This window comes from Ambystoma mexicanum, chromosome 10 (assembly GCF_040938575.1).
Source record: "Ambystoma mexicanum isolate Mex_15411 chromosome 10, UKY_AmexF1_1, whole genome shotgun sequence".
Lineage (NCBI taxonomy): Eukaryota > Metazoa > Chordata > Amphibia > Caudata > Ambystomatidae > Ambystoma > Ambystoma mexicanum.
In genome coordinates this window covers 1,027,490,741-1,027,517,083 of record NC_090932.1, presented here as the reverse complement: position 1 = coordinate 1,027,517,083, position 26,343 = coordinate 1,027,490,741, and the positions used below count along the sequence as shown (strand labels likewise).

At 45.4% G+C, this 26,343-nt stretch overlaps 1 protein-coding gene across 3 annotated transcripts in view; it reads right to left on the bottom strand.

Moving 5' to 3' along the window:
* Positions 1-605: 605 nt before the first annotated feature.
* The window catches only part of CAPN10 (calpain 10), a 431,781-nt gene continuing 406,043 nt past the window's right edge, over positions 606-26,343 (bottom strand). For all 3 annotated transcript variants that reach the window (XM_069618844.1, XM_069618843.1, XM_069618842.1), the window contains exons 11-12: positions 19,933-19,978; positions 606-4,555 (exon numbers count right to left, since the gene is read on the bottom strand). In XM_069618844.1, coding sequence (XP_069474945.1) covers positions 4,526-4,555; positions 19,933-19,978 — 76 coding nt within the window. In that variant the 3' untranslated portion in view covers positions 606-4,525. The remainder of the gene's footprint in view (positions 4,556-19,932; positions 19,979-26,343) is intronic.

Genomic DNA, 26,343 nt, shown 5'->3' with positions numbered 1-26,343 from the left:
TAATGGCTTAGTAGGCGAAGAACGATGGTCTGGAGGGTTGCCCAGAGTGATGCAAGAGGTTAAGATTAATTCTAAACCTTCCAGCCATCACCTCTTTTGTTGTGCTTTTTGGAGGAAATCTTGCCTTCTCGTCAGCACCCTAAGCCTCCAGCAAGAGATAAAACTAAAGAATGTATTATCACCTCGAGAATCACCTGCATTTACGGACTGAAGAATCCACACAATGAAAGCTTGGATAAAAGGCAGTGGGGGACATGCTATTTGACTCTGAATAAAAAATGCACTAAAAAGAGAATTGAAGCTCTGTTCAGCTGGAGTGTCACCGAGTGGCAGGGGTGATCCGTCGAAGGATGTGGTCACGTTTGTGTAAGTTCAACTCAGTGAGTTAAGCACTCACAGCAACCTCTCTTCAGCCTTCCATGCACAGGTTTCCATCCCAGCAGGTCCAACAAGCACTTCATCCATTTGAATGCTAATAACTTGATCAGTTGAATACCATTAATAACATGCATCATTTAACAATTAGAAGCAGTAGGAATCCACCATGAAGTGCATATTAAAAATACGCAGTATCAATTGACGGTGATGCAACACACACTGAGCAATTCTGTTGTCAAGCACTTTATTGAAAAACATTTTTTGTATATTAAATACATAAATACAGTCTATACATACAAATCCAAGCCAAAATTGAGAGGGAGAAAAGCCCTAATATAGCACAACAAACCTAAGAAACATTGAGGGTCACTTAAGAAGAGTATGACTTCACATAAGGCGATTATCACTTGCTGTGACAGCTGTCCTATCGCAAGAGGTAAGAAGCATTTTATAAGGAAAAAATGTCTCCAGAAAGGTATTTTTTATAATCTTGTCAAGCGAGACAAGAGTGACACCCCAACAGGGGAGTCAACGCACGAGATGCGAGAGTCGCTTCGTGAGAAGCAGCGTAACTACAGGAGAGAGGAGCTACTGCGCAAGAGGAGAGCCTTACTTTCCAAGAGGCGGCAATCACTTTTAGGAGTAGTGGGCATCACTTTATGTGGGGTAGGAGGTGAAGGAGCAGCACTGCTTCCCAAGAAGGGAAAGCCACTCGGCAAGATGCAAGGGGTGCCATAACATTATAAAAAAGAAGTCCCTCCTTGAGAGACAGGTGTCCCTTCCCGAGAGACGTGCATCACTTTATGAGGCAAGTGTCACATCAGAAGGGGCAAGCACTGCTTGACAAGAGGCGAGGCTCACTTTAATGGAGGTGAGAAACATTCAAGAAAGGCATCATTGCCTCAAGAGAGAAGTTTTGCGTCAGTTCATGAAACGTTGCCATCACATGACTAGAGCGAGTCACGTTCTGGGAGGGAAGTCCTGTCACGCGAGATGAGTGCCACTTTGCTACATGCAAGCACCCCATCAGAAGTTATATTGTCACATAACGATAGGAGAGCATTATTTTCTGAGATAAGAGTACCACTTCGCAAGCCACAATGATGCGGACAGTAAAAAGCGGGAACCAATGTAAGGCAAGGCCCAGTTGCTCTGATCATGTGCTGTGTCCGTGTGTTTATTATGTGTAGGATGTGCCATCCCTAGCAACTGCACACTGAACAGAGAGGTGGCTGTCACCTCATATGATGTAAACATCATTAAAAAAAGGGGGCGGAGTTGCTTCTGTAGAGGTATTTGCAGTATCAGGACACTACATGAGAGGCAAGTCACTTCACACGGGAAACTTCACAAGAAGCAACTATCTTCACAACAAGCCGATGTCAGTTTATAGGTAGCACTTCTGGAGAGAAGTCCCTTGGTAAACAGCAAGTGTCAGGTCACAAGACTCACTTTGCATGACATTCTACAAGATGGTTCCTTTGAAAATATAGCAGCATAATGGGGTACACAAACACCCACATTCGGAATTCAGCAAACCTCTTACTTCAATCAATAATAGTGATGTGAAGTCACTTCAGTCCCCATCAAATGAGTGGTTTCCAATTAGTTCTTCCTAGAGCAAGGTTAAGATACAAAATTCCAAGCTACAAAAAATATATCTTGCTCCCTTTCTAAAATGAAGGATTTTCAGGGGCGGGTGAGGCGGTTACCTTATAAGTGTATATGCAAAGGCATTGTTGCCAGTTGGATCAAATCATAGATTGGCCAGTTTAGTTCCAAGTTTGGGATAGACCAAGAAAGGCGGTCGCCCAAACCTTTTGAGAAAGATCCTGATCTTCTGAGGGCAATGCAGACCTAGATATATACACCAAGCACTATACGCGTACGTACAACTACTCATCCTCATACGATCACATTCCCTTATAAAAGGCAGACACTCCTCTAGTAGGAAACGAGCGGCTCTTTGAATAGTAGCAGTTCATCATGATCCAATATAGTTGGGAGCGGCAGGCTCTTGGAGGGAGATAGAAGATGGTGACATGGTGCAGGATTTCATTTTTTTTTTAATAATATTTGACGAGAACAGGGGTGGGCAGACCACTCAGTAGTTGGCAGGACTCCAGGGATTTTGTAAAATATATGAGCTAGGTAGACACATCAGGAAGATCAGTGAGGATAGAAAAATATCAGATTATTAAAAATATTTTGCAGTAAGAGTTACTGTTTGTAGGGTTCCCAATACCTCCTCAACTACCCTAACTAACTTTCACCACCGCCTCACCGTCCTCCCTGCTCTGTAAATATATTTGGGGAAACGGAAGGTGAGAATACATACACAACACAAAATTGTACAAAGGGGTAGGTATTAAAGAGATGATCTCGGCATTTGAGACAAACATCTTCAGCTTCACTCTCCTTGTCTTTGAAGTCACTTGGAAACCCTCAGTTGGAAACAAAAATGTTGCTAATGTGAATAATGAAAAACCAGGCTGCGCTCACGAACCTCTCAAAAAGTTAGACCAATTTCATATATTCCATATTACCTCCTTAAAACTCAACTAAGAGATATTACACCATAGCAGTGCAGCATTATGACGGCAGTATTTAAAGATGACTGCCAAAATGATGGCATGACGGAGCCTGGAGGAAATGGAAAGAAGACTTAAATAGGGTAATCTATTGAGATTATTGAACATTCTTCTTTTAATTCATTAATAAAAGGGACTTAAACAATTGTTATAGACAATGCGAAAAAGTTGCATACTTAAAATATATGTTAACAACTGAATGCATATTTTTAAATAATATGGAGAAATTGTTGTGGGTCCCGTTTAAGATGGCCACCATGCGTGAATAGTCATGTGACTTCTGCACAATGGAATTGTGTAGTGCTGTCCTCTCCTGTGTCCATCCCTCCAACCAAGTTGGGGCGGAACGCCACTGCCAGAGGCAGTATCTATTCAAAGTGGTTTGCCACTATGTTGTAATAGCTTTTAAAGCGTCATACCTTTTGATATATCAGGCTGAGTGAAGCCTTCTTTCTCTTTATCCTTTACCTTAGGATTTTGCCCATGTTCAGGTTGGACAAGTGTTGTCGTTTTGCATGAATCAGGCCCAAATCATGAATTTGGTTGCCCTACCATTGTAACAATTCTCAACTTCCCGAAAGCTGCAAAAGGTACTGTAAAATGTCTACACATCCTAAAGTCCATCTTCGTTTCCAGTTGAACATTTAGTCACGGCCAGTCCTATCTCACTTAGTGAATATATATCATCTTGTTCCACAGCAGGAAGCATCACAGTGGGCAAATGCTGCCTTTCTGTTACTTTGGTCCACTTTTTTTCCAGTGAAAAAAATGACCACGAATGGCCCCCGTTGATCCCAACTCTGGTGCACCCAGAGGTCACAGCTGTGGCTTGAGGGATCCCAGTGTCCGTCACTTTGGTTGCAGCTCCTTGACCTTGCCACATGTAGTCCACATAAACTGTGACTAAAATGTGACATCTGGATATCACTCCTAGCAATGGTGCCAGGGTTCCTTCGATTGCCTTTATTCTCCCACTACTGTAGGATTAAACGCCTGCAGATCGAAGGTAGCTTGTGAACATTCCAAGGCATGTCTTTCCACTGTTAGTACAAAATGCATATGGGCTCATCCTGCGTGGAAAGATCTGACTTGCTTACTTTGGCTCGCTTTTTAAATAATTTAAAACTTGTTGACAGTCACTGCTGGCAGTGGTGTATCCCCCTCTATCCGCACGAGCTTACAACTAGCATCTAGCATTCTTTGTGGCACTTGAGATTCTCTTGTTTGTTTTTTTTTATTTGTTTTTTTTGTTTTTGTACCCAACTTTATTGGAAACGGTATGATACAAAGATGGTCTTAAATAGCTCCCCTGGGCTGTTTAATGTTCATCCCCACAGTAGGCTGTGTAACTTGGAGGTTGGAAATACCGCCATAGTCCATTAGCCTCAGCATTTCCTTGGTGTCTGGATCCACTTCGATGATCTCCTGGTCAAGGGCAGAGACTTCTGGGACATAGTTATCCCTCCTTTCTCTTTCCTCTGAAATTCTCTTGAGATTCTCTTGTATTCACATGAGAATGAAAACATCCAGTCTTCTTGAGGGATCTCTATTCCATGTCATCTCTTCATCACGTGAGAGACCGACAGCTGTGCAAAAAGTGGAGACAAGAGAGAAATTACATAGTGAGAAATTGTCATATGCTTTTCTGACTTCAATTCTGACTTTAGACCCTGGTCTTCTTAGGCCAAAACATGTCTGGGGATGCTTGTGGTCTCGTGTGGAAGGGACTGTGACCTAGAGGTTCGGCTGGACTGCCCCTTTTGGGGTGGGACCAAGCCTGATTTGCATAGGGTCTTTCCCCTTTCTGTAATGTCTTGGCAGGTGAAGAATGATGGTTTTGAGGGTGGCCCAGAGCAATTGCCAGAGGTTTCGGATTAATAATATTTATTGTGCTCCAGCTCTTGGGCATGTTGGTGCAGGGCAGGAGGAAAAGATGTAAGCTGAGGCACTGCAGGGCTTTTCTCTAGAAGGCTAGTAGGGACGAGGTGTTATCCGCCATGATATTGCCCTTGCCATGATATCCCCTCATGGCCAACTATCCAATGTAAGGCATTATAAGGAATTTACGCTGCTGAGAACAAGGAGGTTACTTTTGGGATTCAACAAAAATGGAATGGACAATATATGTTTACTTCCTTCACATATCACATATGGGGTAGGGGATTTGAACATTGCTGTGCAGTGTTTTGCCTTGCAATGGGTTATCTTTGATCCCATTATGTGGCTGGCCAAGTTATCATCTCGCCATTTCCTCCAGAGAAAAGCTCTTTATGGTAACTTGGCTCACATGGTCCATGCAAACTGATGCATAGCTATATATACAAAAGCACAAACACACATACATCATAGGGTGTGAAACCCAATTTATACTGTGCGGCAGGAACCATTACAGTTAACAATTCAACTCTGCACGGCATTGTGTAGGCTAACCAATTTGTAAAGTTCACATGAGCTGGACACCAGGAACTAAACAGAAACTGGACAAGAATAGGAGAAAATAATGGAAGAGAGCAAAAAGGCAGATTTTTAGGTGTTTCATAAAAATATGGTGAAATTGCACAGAAGGGTATTTTAGATGAGAAGAACAAGTTACTTCTTACCTTGTAACGTTCTTTCGAAGGGATGTTCCTCCGACGTATTCCTCATCTTAGATATCTCCTTCCAGCTCTGCTGGCCTCGGAAATTTTTTTCTCTCTAGAGGGCGCTGCGCGTCAACGTCCTCCGAGTCGATGTCCCTCGACAGCCGCCGCATCGACGTCGACGTCATCCTGCCTATAAAGGCCGCGCGCAGCGTCCGTTGCTCAGTTCCGTTTTGTAGCCCACAATAATACTTTCTGGACTAAACTAATCACCCTGAAGGAGCGTAAGCTACAACAACAAGGGAAGTAGAACTGCGGGGATGGATGGGAGGGTCGATGAGGAATACGTCGGAGGAACATCCCGTCGAAAGAACGTTACAAGGTAAGAAGTAACTTGTTCTTCGAAGGGATTGTGTCCTCCGACGTATTCCTCATCTTAGATAGGCTCCCATAGCAGTATTCCATTATCGGAGGAGGGAGTACTTAATTCACGCTGTCTTCTATTGATGAATAGAATGCAGTACAGCCCTTCCAAACCTAGTCTCTTGACTGGAGGAGGAATCCAAATTGTAAAAACGTGTAAAGGTATGGACAGACGACCATGTAGCGGCCGCACAGATGTCTTTAACCGGCACGCCTCTTTTGAGGGCCGATGAAGCTGCAATACCTCTGGTCGAATGAGCCCTAAGGTTTTGAGGGGGCTCTTTCCCTGCCAGTTTATAACATTCCAGAATGGCTAGAATGATCCATCTGGAAATGGTCTGCTTAGTAATTGGTAACCCCAGCTTGTGACCTGCGTAACCTACAAACAGCTGGTCTGCCTGTCTTATCCTGGCTAGTCTACTGATGCAAAAACTTAAAGCCCTCCTAGGGTCTAGCCTGTGTAACCTCTCTTCCTCTTTCCCCGGGTGAGGAGGAGGATAGAAAGATGGTAGGGTAATCTTCTGAGTGATATGGAATTCAGAAACCACCTTTGGGAGGAATTTAGGCTTCACTTGCAGGACAACTTTGTCTTTGTGAAATATTGTGTGAGGGGGTTTACAAGAAAGAGCTTGTAATTCGCTCACCCTTCTAGCAGATGTAAGTGCTATTAATAAAACAGTTTTAAGGGTAAGGAATCTTAACAAACAAGAATGGAGAGGTTCGAAAGGTGTGCCCATCAGGAAAGTTAGTACTAAGTTTAAATCCCATAGGGGAACTTGGAATGGTCTTGGGGGATAAACATTGGTTAACCCCTTTAGAAACTGAATTACCAAGGGTAATTTGAAATAGGATGGTTCTTCCGCAGTACGCTTAAAGATGGATAGCGCTGCGAGATAGCCCTTAATGGTGCCAACTTGAAGGCCTGAATTTGCCAAATATAGTAGGAAGGACAAAACCATTGGTGTACCACATGAAAAAGGGTCGATATGCTGTTCTCTACACCAGCTGCAAAATCTGTTCCAACGGCAGCGGTATAAAGACTTTGTTGCTGGCCTCCTTGCCGAAAGCAACACCTCCATAACATCATCAGGGAGGTCCCAATCCTTGTACCTCAGCCTTTCAGAAGCCAAGCGTGAAGGTTGAGGGTTTTGATGTCTGGATGGAGAACCTGACCTCCCTTCTGTGAGAGTAGGTTCTCTCTGAGTGGAAGTCGAATTGGAGGGCAGATGGACAAGTCTAGAAGGTCCGGGTACCACGTTCTCCTGGCCCAATCCGGGGCAATTAGGATCATGGTTCGCTGGAATCTTCTCAAACTCCTGATCATTTGAGGAATGACAGGGACCGGTGGGAACGCGTACAGAAGCGGAAACTCCCAGTCCACTATGAACGCGTCTCCCAGAGCTCCTCTCGGGGGAAATTCCCTTGAGCAGAACAGGTCGCATTTCCTGTTTAGGCTGGTGGCGAACAGATCTACCTGAGGGGTTCCCCAAAGGGCGAAGATCTCTTGAAGGACTTCCTGAGCTAGCTCCCCCTCGTGGGAGACTGTGTTCTGCCTGCTCAGAGCGTCCGCTGTCAAGTTCTTCTCTCCGGCTAGGTGAACTGCCGATAGAGAGATTCCTTCTTGGATTGCCCAAAACCAGAGCTGCATCGCCTCTCTGCACAGGGGTAGTGATCCTACGCCTCCTCTTTTGTTGAGGTAATGCATGGCCACCGTGTTGTCTGTCATTATCAGGACGTTCTTCCCTTGTACAGCTGGCAGGAACGCCTTCAGCGCAAGTCTGATGGCTCTCAGCTCTAACAGGTTGATATGTAGTCTGGACTCCGATGGAGACCAACAACCGCTGATGGTCAAGTCGTTGGCGTGGGCTCCCCACCCCGTGAGTGAGGCATCCGTGACTACTGTTATCTCCGGCCAGGGTTGCCAAAACTGTTCTCCTTTCAGAATGTTCTCCTGACAGGTCCACCACTGAAGGTCTCGAGCCACCCTGCCAGGAACCTGAAGAAGATCTGTCATTCTCCCTGAGAATTGTGACCACTGAGTCCTCAGTGCCCACTGGAGGGATCTCATTCTCAGGCGAGCCTCTGGCACTAGGAAAATGCAGGATGCCATGAGGCCTAGCAACCTCAAAAAGTCGAAGGCTGGGAGACGTTGGGCATGTTGGAACTTGGTAACCATCTGTAGAATATCTTGAGCCCTCACCTCTGGTGGCGAGGCTTTTCCCAGGGAAGTGTCCAGGATCGCTACTATGAACTGGAGTCTCTGCGATGGTATCATTTGTGACTTCTTTAAATTGAGGGAGAAGCCCAGTCTGTGAAGGAAGTGGCACACGTGATTTAGCTGAATCTGAGCTTGTTCCGAAGAAACAGCCCTGATCAACCAATCGTCCAGGTAGGGGTAGACGTGAATCCCTTCCCTCCTTAGACTTGCAGCCACTACCGACATTAACTTGGTGAAGACCCTCGGGGCGGAGGTCAGCCCAAATGGCAGCACTCGAAATTGATAGTGAGAGTTGCCAATTGCGAACCTCAGGTATTTCCTGTGTTTGAGATGGATAGGCACATGGAAATAAGCGTCCTGAAGGTCCAGAGATACCAACCAGTCCTGGAACTGAAGGGCCTGGAGGATCTGAGAAAGAGTGACCATCTTGAATTTGTCTTTCCTGAGGAACTTGTTCAATTCTCGCAAGTCCAAGATGGGTCTCAGTCCTCCGTCTTTCTTTGGAATGAGAAAGTAAGGGGAGTACCAGCCCTTGTTCCTCTCCGGTACAGGTACCGGTTCTATGGCACCTTTCTCTAGGAGGTCCAAAATTTCCTGCAAGAGGAGCGGATCTGGAGCTTTCTGAGAGCGGATCCCCGGTGGATGACTCTGAGGTATACGTAGGAAAGGCAGGCAGTAACCTTGGGCAACTGTTTCCAATGCCCAAGCATCTGACGTGATAGCCTGCCATACCGCCAGATGTTGAGGCAACCTGCCTCCTACAGGTGTCCTGTGAGGGAAGTCCTCAGAGTGGTTTTGGGGCGGCTGATGCAGATGCCGATGGTAAAGAGGCACCTGCTGTTGCTGCGGCTTTTGAATATCTACCCCGTCCACCTCGGGTAGTTCTTCTTTGTCCCCTTTGAGCCGGTCGTCCTCTACCTCTTCCGAATGCGGAGTAGAAGCGAAAGGACTTGCCCCTCGCAGAGGTTCCTGTGGGACGAAAGGGAGTCTGACGGATTGCAGCTCCTAGGGATTTTGCTGCTGCTTTTGAAGTTTGCAGTTTCTCTAAACTGTCATCCGCCTTTTTCCCGAACAAAGAAGAGCCATCGAATGGCATGTTCAAGAGCCTGGCTTGCACATCTGGGGCAAAACCAGACTTTCTCAACCAAGCGAATCTCCTGGTTGATGTACTTGCCGCCATTGCTCTGCTGATACTGTCAGCCAAATCAATGCCCGTCTGCAGGGATTCGCACATAGCGTCTTTACCGTCCTGTATAATATTCAGGAACGCATCCCTTTCTTCTCCCTCCGGGATGCAGTCAGCCGCTGTAGAAGCACACTCCCAAAGTGTATGGCTGAACCTAGCAAGGGTGCAAGTAGCATTAACAGATTTTAACGCCATGCTACATGCTGAAAAGACTTTCTTTGCCATAGCATCATATTTTTTATCGTCCCTGTCCTGTGGGACGGTAGGATAAGCCGTCTTGACATCGGTAGAGGATGCTGCCTGTACCACCAGACTTTCTGGGGATGGGTGTTTAGACAAAAACTTCGGGTCTGTAGAAGATACCCTGTACTTTGTAGAGAGTTTTTTTATTTACTGCTGGTACGACATCTGGGGTTTCCCAGTTTGTCATGATCTTCCTCTGAAGAGCTTTATGAAAAGGCACCACAGGATCCTCCTGTGGGCCTTTGTCAAGAATATCCGTGAGGTCATCTTGTTGGAAAGATTGTGAAGGTGCAGACCACCCCAGGAACTCTGTGATCCTGGCCATTAAGGCTCTATAGGGGGTTTCAGCATGCTCCCCCGGGTCTGGCCTAGCAAACTCCACCTCAGGGGAAGTGTCTAACCCACTTGCCTCATGTAAGGAATCATGAAGATCCTTTAACTTGCATTCTTCAGAGGAAAATTCCTCTCTAATTGGGGTTACAGGTCCCTGCAACTCAAATGTGTCTTCCTGTTCAGACAATTCACCCTCTTCCAAAATTGAGGACATAGTTCTCAATTGTTCTGAACTCATAAAGGGAGTAAATCCCATTTCCAAGGCAGAGGGTGCCGAACTTGTCATTATCGGCCTCGAAAACGTCGATGTCGTCGACGCCGACGTCGAAGGCTTCGAACGTGGCGTCGAAAACAAAGGCGGAGGCCTCGAAGACCTCGACAGAATTGGAATTCTACTCGACAATCTCGAAGCCATCGACGTCGAGGACCTGGGGATAGTCACTGGGTGTGTCGTAACCGTGACTTTTCTTGGCGTCGAAGCTGGCATCGAGTCGACAGACCCGTGTGTCGAAGGTCCCTTCGACAACGGCGTCGAAGACATCGACCTCGGCGTTGACGGAACCCTCGTCGACGGAACCTTCGAGGAAGGTTTGGAGGTCATAGTCCTACTCGAGGGTTCGAGACGCGCTCGAGAGGTTTCCTTCGCCGGGTACTGCGACTCGCGGCGTTTTTGACCTTCGGTTCTTTCGACCAGAGCATCGCTCTCCGCAGTCTTCGAGGGGGTCGAGGCTGCTTTCTCGAAGACGCTCATCATATTTTTGCAGAATTCCTCCCATTCAGCCCGGGAACTATGTTTCGTGGGGCAAGGGATTCTTTTTGGCGAAACAGAGGAAGAGGAAGACGGAGAAGGGGATCTTCGACGTCTCCTCTTCGAGTGCTTCGATCTCGAGGAGTGATGAGACCCACTCCGAGACCTGGAACGCGAATGGTGACGAGGAGACGAGTGTCTCGACTTCGTCGACGAAGAAGAAGCTTTAAAAGTCTTACCTTTCTCCAGCTTCCCCCTACACTCCTTCAGGGCCTTAGCTGTCATGGACATACAGTCCTCGCATTCCGAACAATGGTGTTCAGCTCCCAAACACCACAGACAAACTCTGTGAGGGTCAGTCAGCGACATCTTTTTCCCACAATCTCGGCATTTTTTGAAGCCGGATCGAGGAGTTGTCGGTTCCGACGAGGAAGCCATCGAGTACGGATCGAATGACTCGAGGTAAATAGGATTAATCTGACAAGAACTGAGCAACGGTATTCCGAGGCACTGAGTAAGCGCGGAAAAACGGAACTGAGCAACGACGCTGCGCGCGGCCTTTATAGGCAGGATGACGTCGACGTCGATACGGCGGCTGTCGAGGGACATCGACTCGGAGGACGTCGACGCGCAGCGCCCTCTAGAGAGAAAAAACTTTCCGAGGCCAGCAGAGCTGGAAGGAGATATCTAAGATGAGGAATACGTCGGAGGACACAATCCCTTCGAAATAGTGTGTACGAATGCCACCCAGGAGCTAATTTATTTAGGCCGTAACACAAGAAACATGCCTAAAAGCCTTGCCCCATTTTTATGAATTTGTATGGTAGAGAGGAGGGGTGGAATGCAACTTGTGTTTCTGCCACTCCCTTTATCCGCCACACAAATACAAAAAGCATTTGTGGTGGCATGGATTTCCGGTTCTGTGGAAATGCTGTGGATCCCTATGGGGCCCACCGGCTTTATGTGCCAGTAAAAATCAGACCATTGTAACCACTGCATGCCTTGCGTACATAGCAGGCAGCGTTTTCTCAATTTGCATGGCGAAGTGCAAGACTGCAGGGCAAAAGGCAATGCACATGCCTTTACACCGCCTTTTGCCCTGCACACTTGTACTCCGCCGTGCAAATGACAAAAATTTGGCAGCAGGGACCCACCTACGTGTATGTCTAGCAAATACAGCAGGACTCCAAAATGAGCCTCCGAGTGCTGAACAAGAAGCAGAAGATTTTGGAAAGAACAGAGTTCCCAAGTGGGCAGGTAGAAAAGTTTGTTGCAGAGAAATGGCAGCCGGCCCCATATTAAGCCTTATGGGCCACACACAGGACCTTGACATTAATCCTTGCCTTAATCGCAGTGGAGAGCAAATAGTGAGCAATATTGCTCAGTCACCAGGATATGGCTAGTAGCGTGGCAGATACCTTCTGAAGAGTAGCTACTAACAATGAAACAAGTTTACGAGCAGCCACAATAATCGAGGTGGGAGAAGAAAAAATGAAGAGGCTAACAGCTAATTCAGCTGAGTAGAAGGTCACAAGCCAAGATCTTTATGACAAAATGCATATAAAAGAAGCTGGCAGTAGCTACCTCGCAGATGTTGGCCGAGACAAAGAGCACAATTAAGTTGAAAACCAAGGATCGTCAAACAGTCGAATGAACTACAGAGGCAACCTCAGGATTCAGGACCAACAGAGAGGGTGCACCTCCTACGACAATGGCCTGGGCTTTGCCTTCACATCTTCAAAGCAATCCAGACTCAGCCACTCCTGGATGGCAGATATACAAAGTCAGAACAGAACGGAAGCACCGACCTAAACCCCATCAAGCTGGAGAATGACCTGGGTGTCATCTGTTCAGTTGTAAAAATCAAATCCTGCTGCAAGAATTAGCCTGGCTGGAGGGGGTCCGTGCCATTTGAAAACAATTGTGAACAGGAACGAGCCCTTAGAAATCTCAAAGAGAGCGAGGTTGAAAGGATGAGATGAAGGGACAAACGGAGAGGGCCTGACAACACGCCAATAAAAAGGAGAGGGATCCATCCAATGGCACAAGTTTTCATTAGATGGCCAATGAAACAATGGCTGGACACCAGATACCTACCGCGTAATTGTGAATAATTGTGGGGAAATAAGCCCATGGGCAGATGCATAACAAAACAGAGCGCACTGGAAGTATACAGGGGGACGTGAATATGGTGGTACATTGGACATGGGATGAAAGAGTGAAGGACTTGTGTACCCAAGGCTCACATAAAAGTGGTTAAACCTAGGACAATAGTATAACAGCTACCTGATGGGACCAATGCACCACTCTATTAGACCTCGCACCAACACACCGTATCCTGAGAAAAGGGGAGTTATACACCATTGTTTAGGTGGGCATGACTTTATTTGGCCAAAGGTGAGTTTGGTGAATTGTTTGTTTGTTTTTTTATTTCATGTATTTATAGAGCGCACCAAACCCTCAGGTATCTGGGCGCATTGCAACGTTGTATATACAATTACATGAACAGACAAACATTTACAGGAAGTTGTTACAAGTGCATTGCAGTTATGTACAAATTAACGCATCTGTCATGCCTCCTGAGAAAAGAGACAAGTTTTTGCATTTTTCCTGAAGCCGTAGAAAGATGGTTCAGCTCTTAGGCCAACAGGCAAGGAGTTCCATAGTTTAGCTGCTAGAACGGGGAAGCTGCTGCCCCCTGCTTTCTGTAGCTTGAATCTCGGAACTTTGAGGCAGTGTAGGCGTAAGGATCTTGTGGGTCGGTCTGGTATGTTTCTGGAGAATTTGCATGCCAAGTAATTGGGAGCGGAGTTGGAAAGGCATTGATGGGCGAGTGTTAAGGTTTTAAATGCAATTCTGTCTTTAACTGAAAGCCATTGGGCGTTACGGTTTGCGGCTGATAAATATGCTGGGTCCTCTGGATATGGAGCGCAGTTCTTAGTACATCATTTTGTATTATTTGCATTTTTTTACATTACACTTACTAGTCCCTAGATACAAGGCATTACAATAATCTAATTTAGATAGAATAAGTGCTCTTGCCAAAGTAATGCAACTTGCTGTTGACAGGAATGGTTTACACGTGTTAATTAGTTTACACGTGTATACCGTGGCAGAAGATGTAGCATTGATTTGTCTAGTCAAGGTCAAGGCAGAATCAAGATCAAGTCCCAAGGTTTTCACTTCTTTGGAGACTTTCATGTTGATACCATATATGTTGAATGATTTGAACTGGCTTACTAGTTTATTCAGTCTTGCCTGTGTGCAAGTGAGAAGTAACTCTGTCTTGTCATCGTTGAGACAGAGACCATGTGTGGCCATCCAAGCGTGAATAGACAGGTAGATTTTGTTGAGCAAAATTGAGTCATTGTCGTAGTCATCTGTGATAGGGATGAGGATTTGGGTGTCATCTGCATAGTTAGTGTAGGTAACACCCAAATTGTCAAGATTATCGAACAGGGGCTTGGTAAAGATATTGTAAAGCATCGGAGAGACAAGAACCGTGGGGTACTCCGTGGGTGACCGGTGCAGGCTCAGTTGACGCGGTCAGTCAAAATATCCTCATGGTTCTGTTTTCCAAGAAGGATTGTATCCAAGAGGTCGCTTTGGAGGAGAAATGGGCTGCTGTTGTGAGGTTACTACAGAGCACATTGTGATTGACTAAATCAAAGGCAGCCGATAGGTCTAGTAGAAGAAGGAGCGCTAGGTTGCCTTTATCTTTTAGATTGTCCAGTTGAGTTTTTAAATCTATCAAGGCTGATTCCGTTCCATGTTTTGTTCTGAAGCCTGATTGTCACAGGCCAAGGAGATCGTTAGATTCAAGATGAGCCTGAATTTGTAAGTAAGCTTCCCTATCTAAGATTTTCAGAAGGAAAGGGACTGTGGTTATTGATCTATAATTGGTAGGAATGTTAGAATCAAGGCAAGGTTTTATAAACAGTGGAACGACTCAAGCATCTTTTAGGTTGGCATGGACGGTGCAGGTTTCGAAGGATGTGTTTATTAGGGTAGTGATAAAAAGCGCCAGATCCCTAGCGGCCTCTTTAATGATTGTTGCAGGTCAGATGTCCCCTCGGCATCTTGACGGTTTAAGGCTGGTTATTATGGCCTCTACTTCACGGATGGAGACAGGGGTGAATTTAAAAAGGTTGCATGATTTTGCTGAAAGAGCCTGAGTCTCCTCTGGGGGTAGGCCCGCTGTAAGACTCTGTTTATTTTATTTACATTTTCACTTGTAGGAGCAATATTTTGTCAAACAGTGCTTTTTGAATATTCGTACACCAGGTTGTCTCTTTGGTGCAGGTTTCTAACGGTGGTATGGGGGAATCTAACTGAGGATGATGAATAGTTCTTTTGTGCGTGAGCTGGCTTTATTAATTCTATCGTTGTAAGTGTCACTTGTTGTTTGAAGGATAGCAGTTTTGAAGCTATTGGAGATGTTTGAAAGTTTTTCTTTGTTCCGTACTGTGGGGTTATTTTTCCAGATGGATTCAGCACTTCTTTTTTCATTGCGTAGGGCTTTGAGATTAGGAGTGAACCAGGAGTTTAGGTGAGCGCAAGGCTTTGCACATTTTTAGTGGCGTTATTTTGTCGATAGCTTGCTGTATAGTATGGTTGTATAGCTCAAATAATGCTGAGGCGTCTGTACTGATGTTAGGTTGATTGGTAATGGGTTGTAGTAGGGGTAGTAGTTTCTGTAAAGTAATATTACAGTTATTTCTAGTGAGTGCTGGATGGGTCGGTGAGTTAGGTAGACTGGGTTGCATGCTATCTTGTAGGGTGAAAGATATGATATGATGGTCAGACCAGGCACAAGGTTCATTGGATAAGATATTTGTGTCGCAGTTGAGGTCTACTATCCAGTCTAGGATTTTCCCTTTGTTATGCGTAGGCATGTTGATGCGATGTGTGAAGCCTAATTTTGTGATTGTGTTGGCAGGTGCTAGGGCGTTGTCATCATTCATATCGTGGAGGCCTAGATTGAGGTCTCCCAGCAACAATTTGTGACCCTGGTGTCGAAAGAGAAAGTATATTGTGCCCCTTATTGTAATAAATATATTAATATTGGCCTACGCCAAGGTGCTCGAAAGTCGCTTGCAAAAGAAATCTGTGTTGCAAGGTCCTGACCTTAAATCCATGTAAGCCGCCATTTTAGATCAAACCGCCATTTTAGGATTTGTTGTGTAAAGGTCACCCTGTGAGCTAAAATGGTGGACGATGTTATTCCAGAATACAGCATGGCCGTCTTGACCTCTGTACATAGCTAATGTGTAACTTGCCTGCAGGCCACTCGTTGAGGTCGTGAACTGAGACCTTGTCCTTCATTGACCTATGTGTAGAAGAATTACTCGTGCAATGAAACTAATCCACGAGCATTTATGTTTGAGACAATGGGCCTCATCACGAGTTGGGCTGTATTCCCGGCTGTAATACAGCAGACTGTAATAGCCCTAACACCGACCAGTCCGGTGGTATTACCACTGGATCATGAGTTGGGCCTTAACGGTAAATCCCCATTCCTGATTGGGTCCATTGGATCCAATGGGGAATTTTCGGCGCTAATTATGCGGGCTAATACAGCCGGCTGTAATACAGCCGAAAACAGGGATTTTCACCTGCAGAAAAAAGCTGGAGGTAAAACAGTTGATTTAGCGCCCAACTCGTGATAGGGCCAGCCCTTAAATGCGACTGTAATACTGTTACCACCGCATTTAAGGGCTACAGCCAAACTCGTGATGAGGCCCAATGTATTCAAATACTGAACGAAGAACATCTGTTTAACTACATTGTATTAATGTTTAAGAAGGCTTGCATGGAAAACCTTAGAATACACAGTTATTGCATAGGCTTGTTGATACATGTATTAAAGGCAAACCAGTTATATGCGGTTGTTTGAGACTTGGCACAAACCCTAGATCGGTGATGTATTAAAAGGAATATTAATCCGAAGTGGGGCTGGACATCGCGCCCACCAAATGTATAAAAAGCTAATGCATTCTAATGTACAACGTCTCTCACTGAACACACTGAGCCACGCTGGAGTTCGTTGTGTTGTACTGAGGACCGCTAGCTATCTGATTTTGCTCTGATTTTGTAACTGGATTCAGTATAAAATAAAGTACTTTGTATGTTCCTTTGTAACCCGTGTTCGGTGTATTTCCTTTTGGGGTACTCAGCCTCGATATTTTATTTCTGTTTTCACAGTGGTTTGGTGTTCGCAGTGAGTAGTGATGTAATATCCTCCTCGAAGTTTGATATTGGGACTGGTGATATATATGAGGTCGATAGTTATTGTACTTGATGCCTTAAGTGGTAGTTTGACTGACAAGAGCTCTCCTGAAGGGAGACGATGATTAGGTAGGACCCTTAGGCCAAGCTTAGTTTTGGCAATAAAGGCGATACCACCACTTTTGGAGGTTTATCTGTCTAGCCTAAGGATGGTGGAGTTTTCCGATATGGCTAGTATGAGTGTTGGACCTGCTGCAGTGTGAAGTCAAGTCTCTATTATAGCTAGGAAGTCAAGTTGGTTTAGGACTAGGAGGTCCGGAATGTGTAGAGCATGAGCGGTCAAGGATCTTGCGTTTATAAACGCTCCCTTAATTAGTGAGGTGTTACTGTCAGACGTATTTGTCGGTAGAACAGCAGTTGTCTGTAAGGTAGGATTATTTTTTAGATATGCCGATGTCTAACTTGATCTTGTTTCTCCTCATAGGCGGGTTGAAATGCTAGTTTTGGTTCTACTGTTAATTAGTAGTTGATGATCATTCTTAAGTTTGGATCCAAGCCTTAGGTTTCTGGTGTTTGTAGGGCAGGTTTGGTTAGGTGCGGGTCGGGCGGCATATAACTGGATCCATTGGAGTGGAGAGAGCGGGCAGTTGATGACTGCTGGTGTCCTACCAGTCATGATGGGTTTGGTTGACTTTGGTTGGCAAGATGGCAGGAATATAGTCAGTATTATATTATCAGACAGTGGTAACGTGGTGGACATTGTGAGAGAAATACAAGGTTTGCCGGGCCTAAGGAGGGAGGCATTAGCTGCAGCTGGGTGATGCATTTCTCAGAATTGGTCATGGCACCTGTAGTATGTGGTAGTAAAAGGAGAGAAAAAGAAGAGAACTGAGAACGAGCAGTCTGCATGAGGTTGTGGTGGTGTGCGAGTACATGATTTATAGGTCTGTACTGATATGAGTCTATACCAAGATGCTAAATCAGTTAGCTGAGTAAGGACTAGAGGTTGGTTCGACTAGGTGGATCTAGTGTTAATAGATAGCTAGCCTGAGTGGAGAGGCTATGGGCTTGCTAGGACCTTAAGCTAGTAGTGGTTTGTGCTAGGATATGGCATGTGTTTAACAATCTTAGGCGTTGGGACGCAGCTTAGGCAGAGCATAATTAGCAGGTTCTGGTTCGGGGCTAAAAGGGGCGGTATGGTAATTGCAGAAGGATGGCAAGCAGCAAGTAATGTGGCCTAGCACGATCCGGGGCTCAAGGAACAATATTACATTCACAAATGGAAGGCAAACAGCAGGTAATGCGGCCTGGCGCGATACAGAGCTCAAAGAGCAATATTACACTTACAGAGAGAAGGCAAAAAGCAAGTAATGCAGTCTGCCGCAATCTGGAGCTCAATGGGCAATATTATGTTCACAGATGGAAGGCAAACAGCAAGAAAAGTTGTTTTTTCGCGATCCAGAGCTCAAAGCGCAATATTACATTCACAGATGGAAGGCAAACAGCAGCGGCCTGGCGCGTTCCGGAGCTCTAAGAGCAATATTACACTTACAGAGCGAAGGCATACAGCAAGTAATGCGGCCTGGCGCGATCTGTAGCTCAAAGAGCAATATTACATTTATAGAAAAATGGCAGGCAGCAGGCAAAATAGTCTTGCGTGCTCAGGAGCAGAGTGGACAGTATGGCATTAGCAAAGAAGAAGAGGTGACACTCATTTGCAATCAGAGGTTTCATAATAGTACAAGTTCTATAAGATAACAAGTCGGTTTGTTTTTAGCGTAAGACAACAAGTAGGATAGACTTTCATATACAGGACGGTGACGAGAAATAGACAGTTTAAAGTTTAGTACAGGAATTTGTAATTGAGCATTTCGCAGGGTTGTTTGGAATAAACACAGGATCAATGGCCATGATAACTCTTACTTTTACTCTAACAGTTCTGGTACAGTTGATTCGAAAGGGTGTGCTTACTGCAACAACGTGAGCGACAGCAGGTGGCACAGCTTTGGTGTTCAATGTTGACACTCTCCGTGGAGAAGGCGTTTTTGTTAGGTCGTGGATGCAATAATAAGTCGAAAGTCGTTAGGGGCCATAGGTGCGAATGAAAGGGGCAGCATGTTTGGCCCACAGCGCCGGCGCCCCAGACAGGCACAGACAGGGCTTTATTAAATGGGCCTTGGAACAAAAGGCTCGGCTTCTGCCTCCGGTCAGAGCGATTGGCCCAAATAGTGAGGGGATAGCCAATCAGCTGGCAGAGCAGAGAATTTGGCAAAACTCTAGTATGGCAAAGATATTGCGGCAGTCATTTTGAATGGTGCGAGGATCTGATATACGTGCGGCAAAAAGTTAGCTTTGTTAACAATTTATGGTAGCAACAAAATTGAAAGAGCCTGAGGCAATGGAGAGATGATGCCCCGTTCGAATTATGAATTTAGCAAGAGAAAAGCCGGTCTGGGTTGGATGAGGCTTACACGCCCCGTGTCTCACCGGTATTGCAGCCGGGATCATCTAGGTTCTCGCTTCTCCTGAAGCGGGTGCTTTCATCGTGGCAGAGAGGGCCCCTGCCCTCTCTTCGTGGTTCAGATGATTGTGACCATAATTGAATTGTGTGACCATAAGAACAATGCATGGAATGGTGTTCTATTGAGTAAGTTTAAAATGCAAAGGTTCTATACCATTTTAGGGGCAATGGTATTGTAGCATGGACAAACCCCATCATAATGGGTCAACTAATTTGGCTGTGTAAGGGAAGTGCATTGGTATGGAGGAGTGCCTGAAAATATTTGTCAGCATTACGCCACAGAATAATAACCATTTATCATGGTATGTAGCAGAAACCTCTATAACCAAATGGTATCCTTTATGGACAAGCACACACATAAGTCACATTAGGAAGTGTTTGAAAGAAGTCTGGACTAGATATACATTATATGCAGACACCGGAAGACAGGCAACTGAAAGAAGATTTTGGCTGTAGACTGGGTGACTTCAAAAGGGTGACCTACCTCTTGCAAAACTTGGCCCAGGGTCTCTCGGCACTGTCGAGGCTTCCTGAAACAAAATATGAAATCAATTGGCCACTTGCACGAGTAGTTACATTTTCCCCCCAATTTCAACTTGCTGGATCCCGCCATTTCCTCCAATTTTTGCACAAATCCAAGCACACGAAATCAGCAACTGGATAAAGTTATGTATACTGTGTGTTCTACTAAGATCATATTTTTTTCAGAACGGGTCCCACATATTTAGAATGTAGCGATAGCAAACTGTTCATTATTCCCCAGTCTAAGATACTCTGCTAAACGTGCACATGCTCAAAGTAACAGAAAGCAATACATGTAGTGCCAGGGTAGACCAAACAAACAAGACGCTAGTCCTTAAGTGCTTACAAGAGTGCCAATCAATCAACAAATGACTGTGGCTGAAATGGGCTTACTCCATTAAACCTGTTCTTATACCACTTAAGTATTTGTATTTGTATTTATTTTATTTGTATAGCGCAAACCAGGCCCCGAGCCTGCCGGGCGCATATCTTAAAAAGAAAAGGTTACATCAAAGGAGGACATTACAAACATTAAGAACAGAGCAAATAATACAGTCATGTTGCATAATAGTCAGGCAAAGCATACAATGAGCAAGTTTTCAGGCTGTCAGTAGGTCATCTGCGGTGACTAGCCAATGTTTGGCTTTGTGTTTGAATATGTTCAGGGATGGTAGGTTTCTGATAGTGAGAGGCACAAAGTTCCAAAGTTTGGCTGCCAGGACTGGGAAACTAGCCCCTCTGGCAGTTTGGAGCTTGTATCTAGGGATCAAGAGGCTGTGGCTATGGGCAGACCTTAGTGACCGAGGTGGGGTATACTGGATGAACCTCGAGGTTAAGTAGGTAGGGGCCTGGTTATTCATGCATTTGTAAGTCAGGGCAAGAGATTTTAGTGAAAGCCTTTGGGCGATTGAAAGCCAGTGAAGGTTCTTCCTCGTTTCAGAGATGTGTGCTGATCTCGGGATGTTAAGAGCTGCTCTAATGGCGTTATTTTGAATGATTTGGAGTTTATTGAGGTTACATTGATTAGTGCCTTGATACAGTGCGTTACAGTAGTCAAGTTTAGCCATAACCACTCTCCTGGCGAGGGTGATGCAATTCTGAGTCGAGAGGAAGGGGCGACATGCAGTGATCAACTTGCATGTGTAGGCAGAAGCGGCAGCGACTGCATTAGTTTGTCTGTGGAGGGAGAGGGTGGAATCTAGGTATATTCAGAGGGTTTTTGTATCTTTGGACACTTTTATAGAGTTACCATCGATATTGAAGGACTGAACAAAGGATTCAACTTGTTGAGTCTTTGTTGTGTGCCTAGGATGAGGAGCTCTGTCTTGTCATCATTGAGACAGAACTCATGTTGTGCCATCCAGGCTTGGATGACTTGGTAGATGTCATTTAGGGATTTCGAGTCTACAGTGTAGTCACCAGTGATGGGGATGAGTATCTGGGTGTCATCGGCATAATTAGTGTAGGTGACACCCAGATAGTCAAGCACATCAAACAAAGGTTTGGTTAACACATTGTATAAGGTAGGGGATACACAAGACCCTTGAGGGACCCCACAGGGGACAGGCGCTGGGTCAGCAGAGGAGGTTGGTGAGAATACTCTCATGTGTCTGTTGTCTAGGAATGATTTGATCCAATTAGTGGCATTGTCAGAGAAGTGAGCTGCGGATTTCAGGTGTTGGCAGAGGATTTGGTGATTAACCAAGTCAAATGCAGCGGATAAGTCCAGTAACAATAGTAGTGCTAATTTGCTGTTGTCTTTTAGATCCTCAATTTGGGTTTTAAGGTCTAAGAGGGCTGTCTCAGTACCGTGCATGGTCTGAAGCCGGATTGTCTAGTGCCTAGGAGATTGTTTATTTCCAAGTAGTTCTGTAACTGTACATAAGCTGCTCTGTCTAATATTTTTAGGAGAAACAGGACCGTCGTGATGGGCCTGTAGTTAGTTGGGACCTCTGGATCTAAGGTTGTTTTTCTTAGAAGCGAGATGACCCAAGCATCCTTCAAATTGTTGGGGCCCACTCCCAATTGAAATGAGGAGTTAATAAAGGTGGTTATGAAAGGAGAGAGGTCGTGGGCTGATTCTTTAATGATCGGTGCCGGACAGGCATCACCTTGGCAATTAGAGGGTTTTAAGTTGCAGATGATTTTTTCCACCACAAGGATGGTGAGCGGCATAAAGCTGAATGGCAGAAGAGGGACATGGGTGGTTGTTTTAGGTGGCAAAGGTTTGGTCAAGAAGGGAGTGTGAAGAGTGTTTTGTTTGGCATTAATTTTGGACTGCAGAGTAGTTATTTTGTTGAGAAGTGCATTTTGAATGTTATTGCACCAGGTGCTGTCTTTAATGCATGAATCGGGGACAGGTGAGGGGGATTCTAATTCTTTGAGGATTTTAAATAACTCCTTTGTGTTGGATTCGGCTTGAGTTATGCGTTGGTTGTAAGTCTCTTTTTTGGCTTGAAGGATGGCTTCCTTGTAATTGAGTGAGGTGATGAGAAGGGAGGCTTTGTTAGCCGTGTTAGGATGACTTTTCCAGAGAGCTTCGGCCTTACGCTTTTCTTTACGCAGATCACTAAGCTGCGGGGTGAACCATGAGTTCAGATGGGATTGTTGTTTTGCTTTGCGTATTTTGAGCGGGGCTATGGTCTCAATGGCTTTTAGAAGAGTGCTATTAAAGGTGTCTGTGGTGGGGTCCTTGTGCTGCGGGGCACAAATATTCAAAGTGGGGAGGATGAGTGGGAGCAGTTTCTCCCAGGTAATGTCCTTTTTATTTCTGGTGGGTATAGCAGGGGCTATGGAGGGTATGGGCTGAGGGCTGGTGGCTGGCATGAGGAAGGCAATGATGTGGTTGGTATCTTCTATGCAATAGAGTAGCAACACTGCACTAAATTACTTAATTTAGATAGTATGGTGAATCTGTCCTAAACTAGAAATGTGAATTCAACATCTCGAGGGAGGTTTCGCTGGCCATGAAGTCTTTACTCTGCGCAAGATATATGCATTAAGTAAAGTGAAGAGAGTGTTCCTGGAATGGCCCTTATGACCCCTATGCGAATGTCGACTCGCAGGATGAAGAATGAAAGGTGTAACACCAATGTATCACAGATATGACCATAGATATTCTCTCAGACAGCCAGACAAACCGTATGCAGTTGAAGGTTTCGAGGAGACAGGGGTCTCATCAATGGATCAGATCGACTGACAATAAAACCAGACATTGATGACGTCATTAGTGAGATCACAACACATCCCTGTTAGCCTTAGAGCAAATATGGATCCATGCATGAAGCTACACAGACATGCACTAGATGTATTATTTGTAGACATGAAAAACATGCTTATAAATCCTGTAGGTAGAGGACGGATACATTTACATAATCCTAAGAACCTTTCCTTTTTTTTGCCCAAGTGAAAACACAAGTTAAAGAATATATACATGCACCAAACCTGCAAATGCTTTATTGCAACTAACTACAAGAAGCCATGGAAACACATAGGGAACCTATAGAGTGACTGAAGTGAATCAGATAGGAAAAGCCAGGCCTCAAATAAATGGCAGGGGAGAGATGATCCCTGCAGCATGAGGCACAAAGCTGGTGTTCAAAGACAAGGACAAGGGCGGGGGAGGAAATTCAGCAAGCCATGTGCAAAAATTCAGAATAAGATCCTCATAATTGCAGACAGAAGGGCTTTGTTTTGCAGTCCCTTCACACGTGACCCAGCAGAGCAAGACAATGCCCATTTACTCGTTTTGGGAAGAGAAGCTGTTCCCAGCAAGACGGAGTGGAATTATACAAGTGTTGCCCACCAAAACTGCAACCTGAAGGCACTCTCCCAGGCTAGGTGATCAGACCAGTGCCAACAATAGGGCACACACAGCCCTCCATAGCCCTTCCCATCACCTTGAAAAGGTACACCGAGCTCTGTGACCAGAAAGGGTCCCAGGCCTGGGAGGACCTGTCCCAGCCAATCCAGAAGCTCAATTTGTGAGGTGGTGTAAAATGTTGCACGGGCCAATGGTGTTTCTGCGACCCTACAACAGTGTAGTTTGCAACAGTTATGGGGAAGTCTCAGGTGGAGCCACCTGATATGGAAGGCCAGTAGAATTACTAACCCATATAATTTGTATATGTAGTTAGCTCAACCGGACCAACGAGGACACCCTTTAGGTTTTTGGCGTGGGCCTGATTTTTGTGATGTCACTCATGCATATAAACATGTGAGACAGGTTCAGAAGCTGAGAATGCTGAAGATTTGTTTTCCTGTATGATCCCTGTCTGTATCGGACAATAAAAGACATTATAATTTGCCCCATGGCTGAGTCTTCCGTTTCTGCACCGGGGAGTCCTTGATGGGCCCGATATTCTCTGCTAACGAAGCACATTGTTATTGCGAATCCCCAATGTCTCTGGTACACAACAAAAGTCACTAAAAGAGGAGTGAAAGCAAGATATACATATACGCAATCATAGTTTGGCGTACGAATTGGAACAATCACACCACACTCTAGAATTGACATAGCTTAAGCAATAACATTGCAAAAATGAACTTAAGTAGGAGGAACAGATGTTAAACAACCTTGTGAAGGCCTCCCCTTCTAGGATTATAAGGGACGGTATCCCGTAGTTATGCCAGTAATTACTTCAAAGTAATTACTTCAAAAATATAGAACGGGTTGTGGGTAAAGGGATTAGGGGGTTTGGGGTATGGGGAGAACCCCAACACCCAATTTTTAAAAAAAAGAAAAATCGAAGCAACATTTTGAAGTAATTACTTCGAAGTAAATTACTTCAAAGTAATTACTGGTGCCAAAATTACATGGAACCTAAGGGACACAAAGGCTCAGCAATTTCCTAGGTAAGTAACCCAGTTTCAAAAGCAATCAAGGATGCTTTGTATTTTGTCACAGATGCTGTGAAGGACTCACCAACTCTCAGAGATGGTCAAATTTCAAAGGGGGTCCAACTAAGGGCTGTCCATCTCTCTCTATTGTCTTCCCGGGGGCTTACGCCACTCTAGCACAGACTACTCTAGTGTCAAAGATGGTCACTGTAGATCTGTAAACCCCTACTATATAAAATCTTACTGGCTGGACATGAAAGCCTAAAGGAAACCGCCTTCTCTACCTCCCTCCCTCCCTCTGTGGTCTTCTTGGTGGATCCTAGCAAGGTGTGACTCCAGAATTATGATGATCTTCACAACAGGAAACGGGACCTTCCAACCACCTAGACCTCACTCGTTCTCCCAGTGTCTCTTCTCTCCCACTCTCTCGTCTGTCCCTCCGATGTTATTCAATCTCTCATCTACTCCTTCCTTCTACCCTTCACTCTACCCTCTACTACTCTCTCCTCTTCACCACTATTCTCCACTACATCCCTCTACTATCCACGACTCTGCTCTCTCCACTTCCTTCATCCACACTCACCTTCCTCTCTCACTCACTCACTCACTCCTCTTCAACACTCTTTCTGCTAGTCTCCTCTATACAACGTTTCTTGGTATGGTCTTTTGGTCTTCCTCCTCACCCCAAACAACCAACACTCAGCCCTTTCACCATCTCCCTTTTATACTGCTCCTCCCTTGATGTAGGTCATTTCCTCCCCCTCCCATTGGCTGTCCCCATGGGCCAATCTCTTTCTGGCTTTTCCCCCAGGAGCCAGGTTGCACAACAGAGTTGTTTAAGCCCCACACTCTTTTCAAGTGTGGCCAGCTGGTGCCCAGTTATCTTTGTTCATCGCCGGTCTCTGCGTTCCTGACATGCCACGTCAATACGCTGGTGCCAAAGATGAGCACTATGCTGTGTGTTGCCTTATTTTTGCTTCCAAGCAGCTTTCCGTTACGTAAATAAGATTGTTTTCCCCTTTCTACGCCGAGAAGTCTCAGAAGCTTGCTCTTGTGGGTTGATTTGTTGTTCATGTGCCACAGGAGTTTCTGCAAGGGAAAAAGAGAGAACACTGGCCAGCCCTTTGACCAGTAGGTATGGGGTAATCAAGAGTGGTAACCTGCATTTTCAATAAGGCACATGAACAGAGACTGGGGCCCTCCCCATTTCCTCATCCCCCTCTGGGGCAGGACAGACCTTGGCCAACACCTTGGTAGGCCCCTTATTCCAGGTTAGGAAAGAAACAAGTTACTTACCTGTAACTGTTGTTCTCCAGCATGGGTCTGGAATGGATTCACATGCTCATGAATATTCCATGTCGTCAGGCTGGGAATCCTCAGTAAAGAAAAAATCTGTTTCAGTTTCATTTCTGAACTGTCTTTCTCCTAACAACCAATCACTGAGCTCTGGGTCATACTGCCCCCAGCCAATGACTGCCCTCTACCTAAGCCCCTGCTCGGGCAGCCATCTTCAGATTTGGTAGCACGTAAAGTG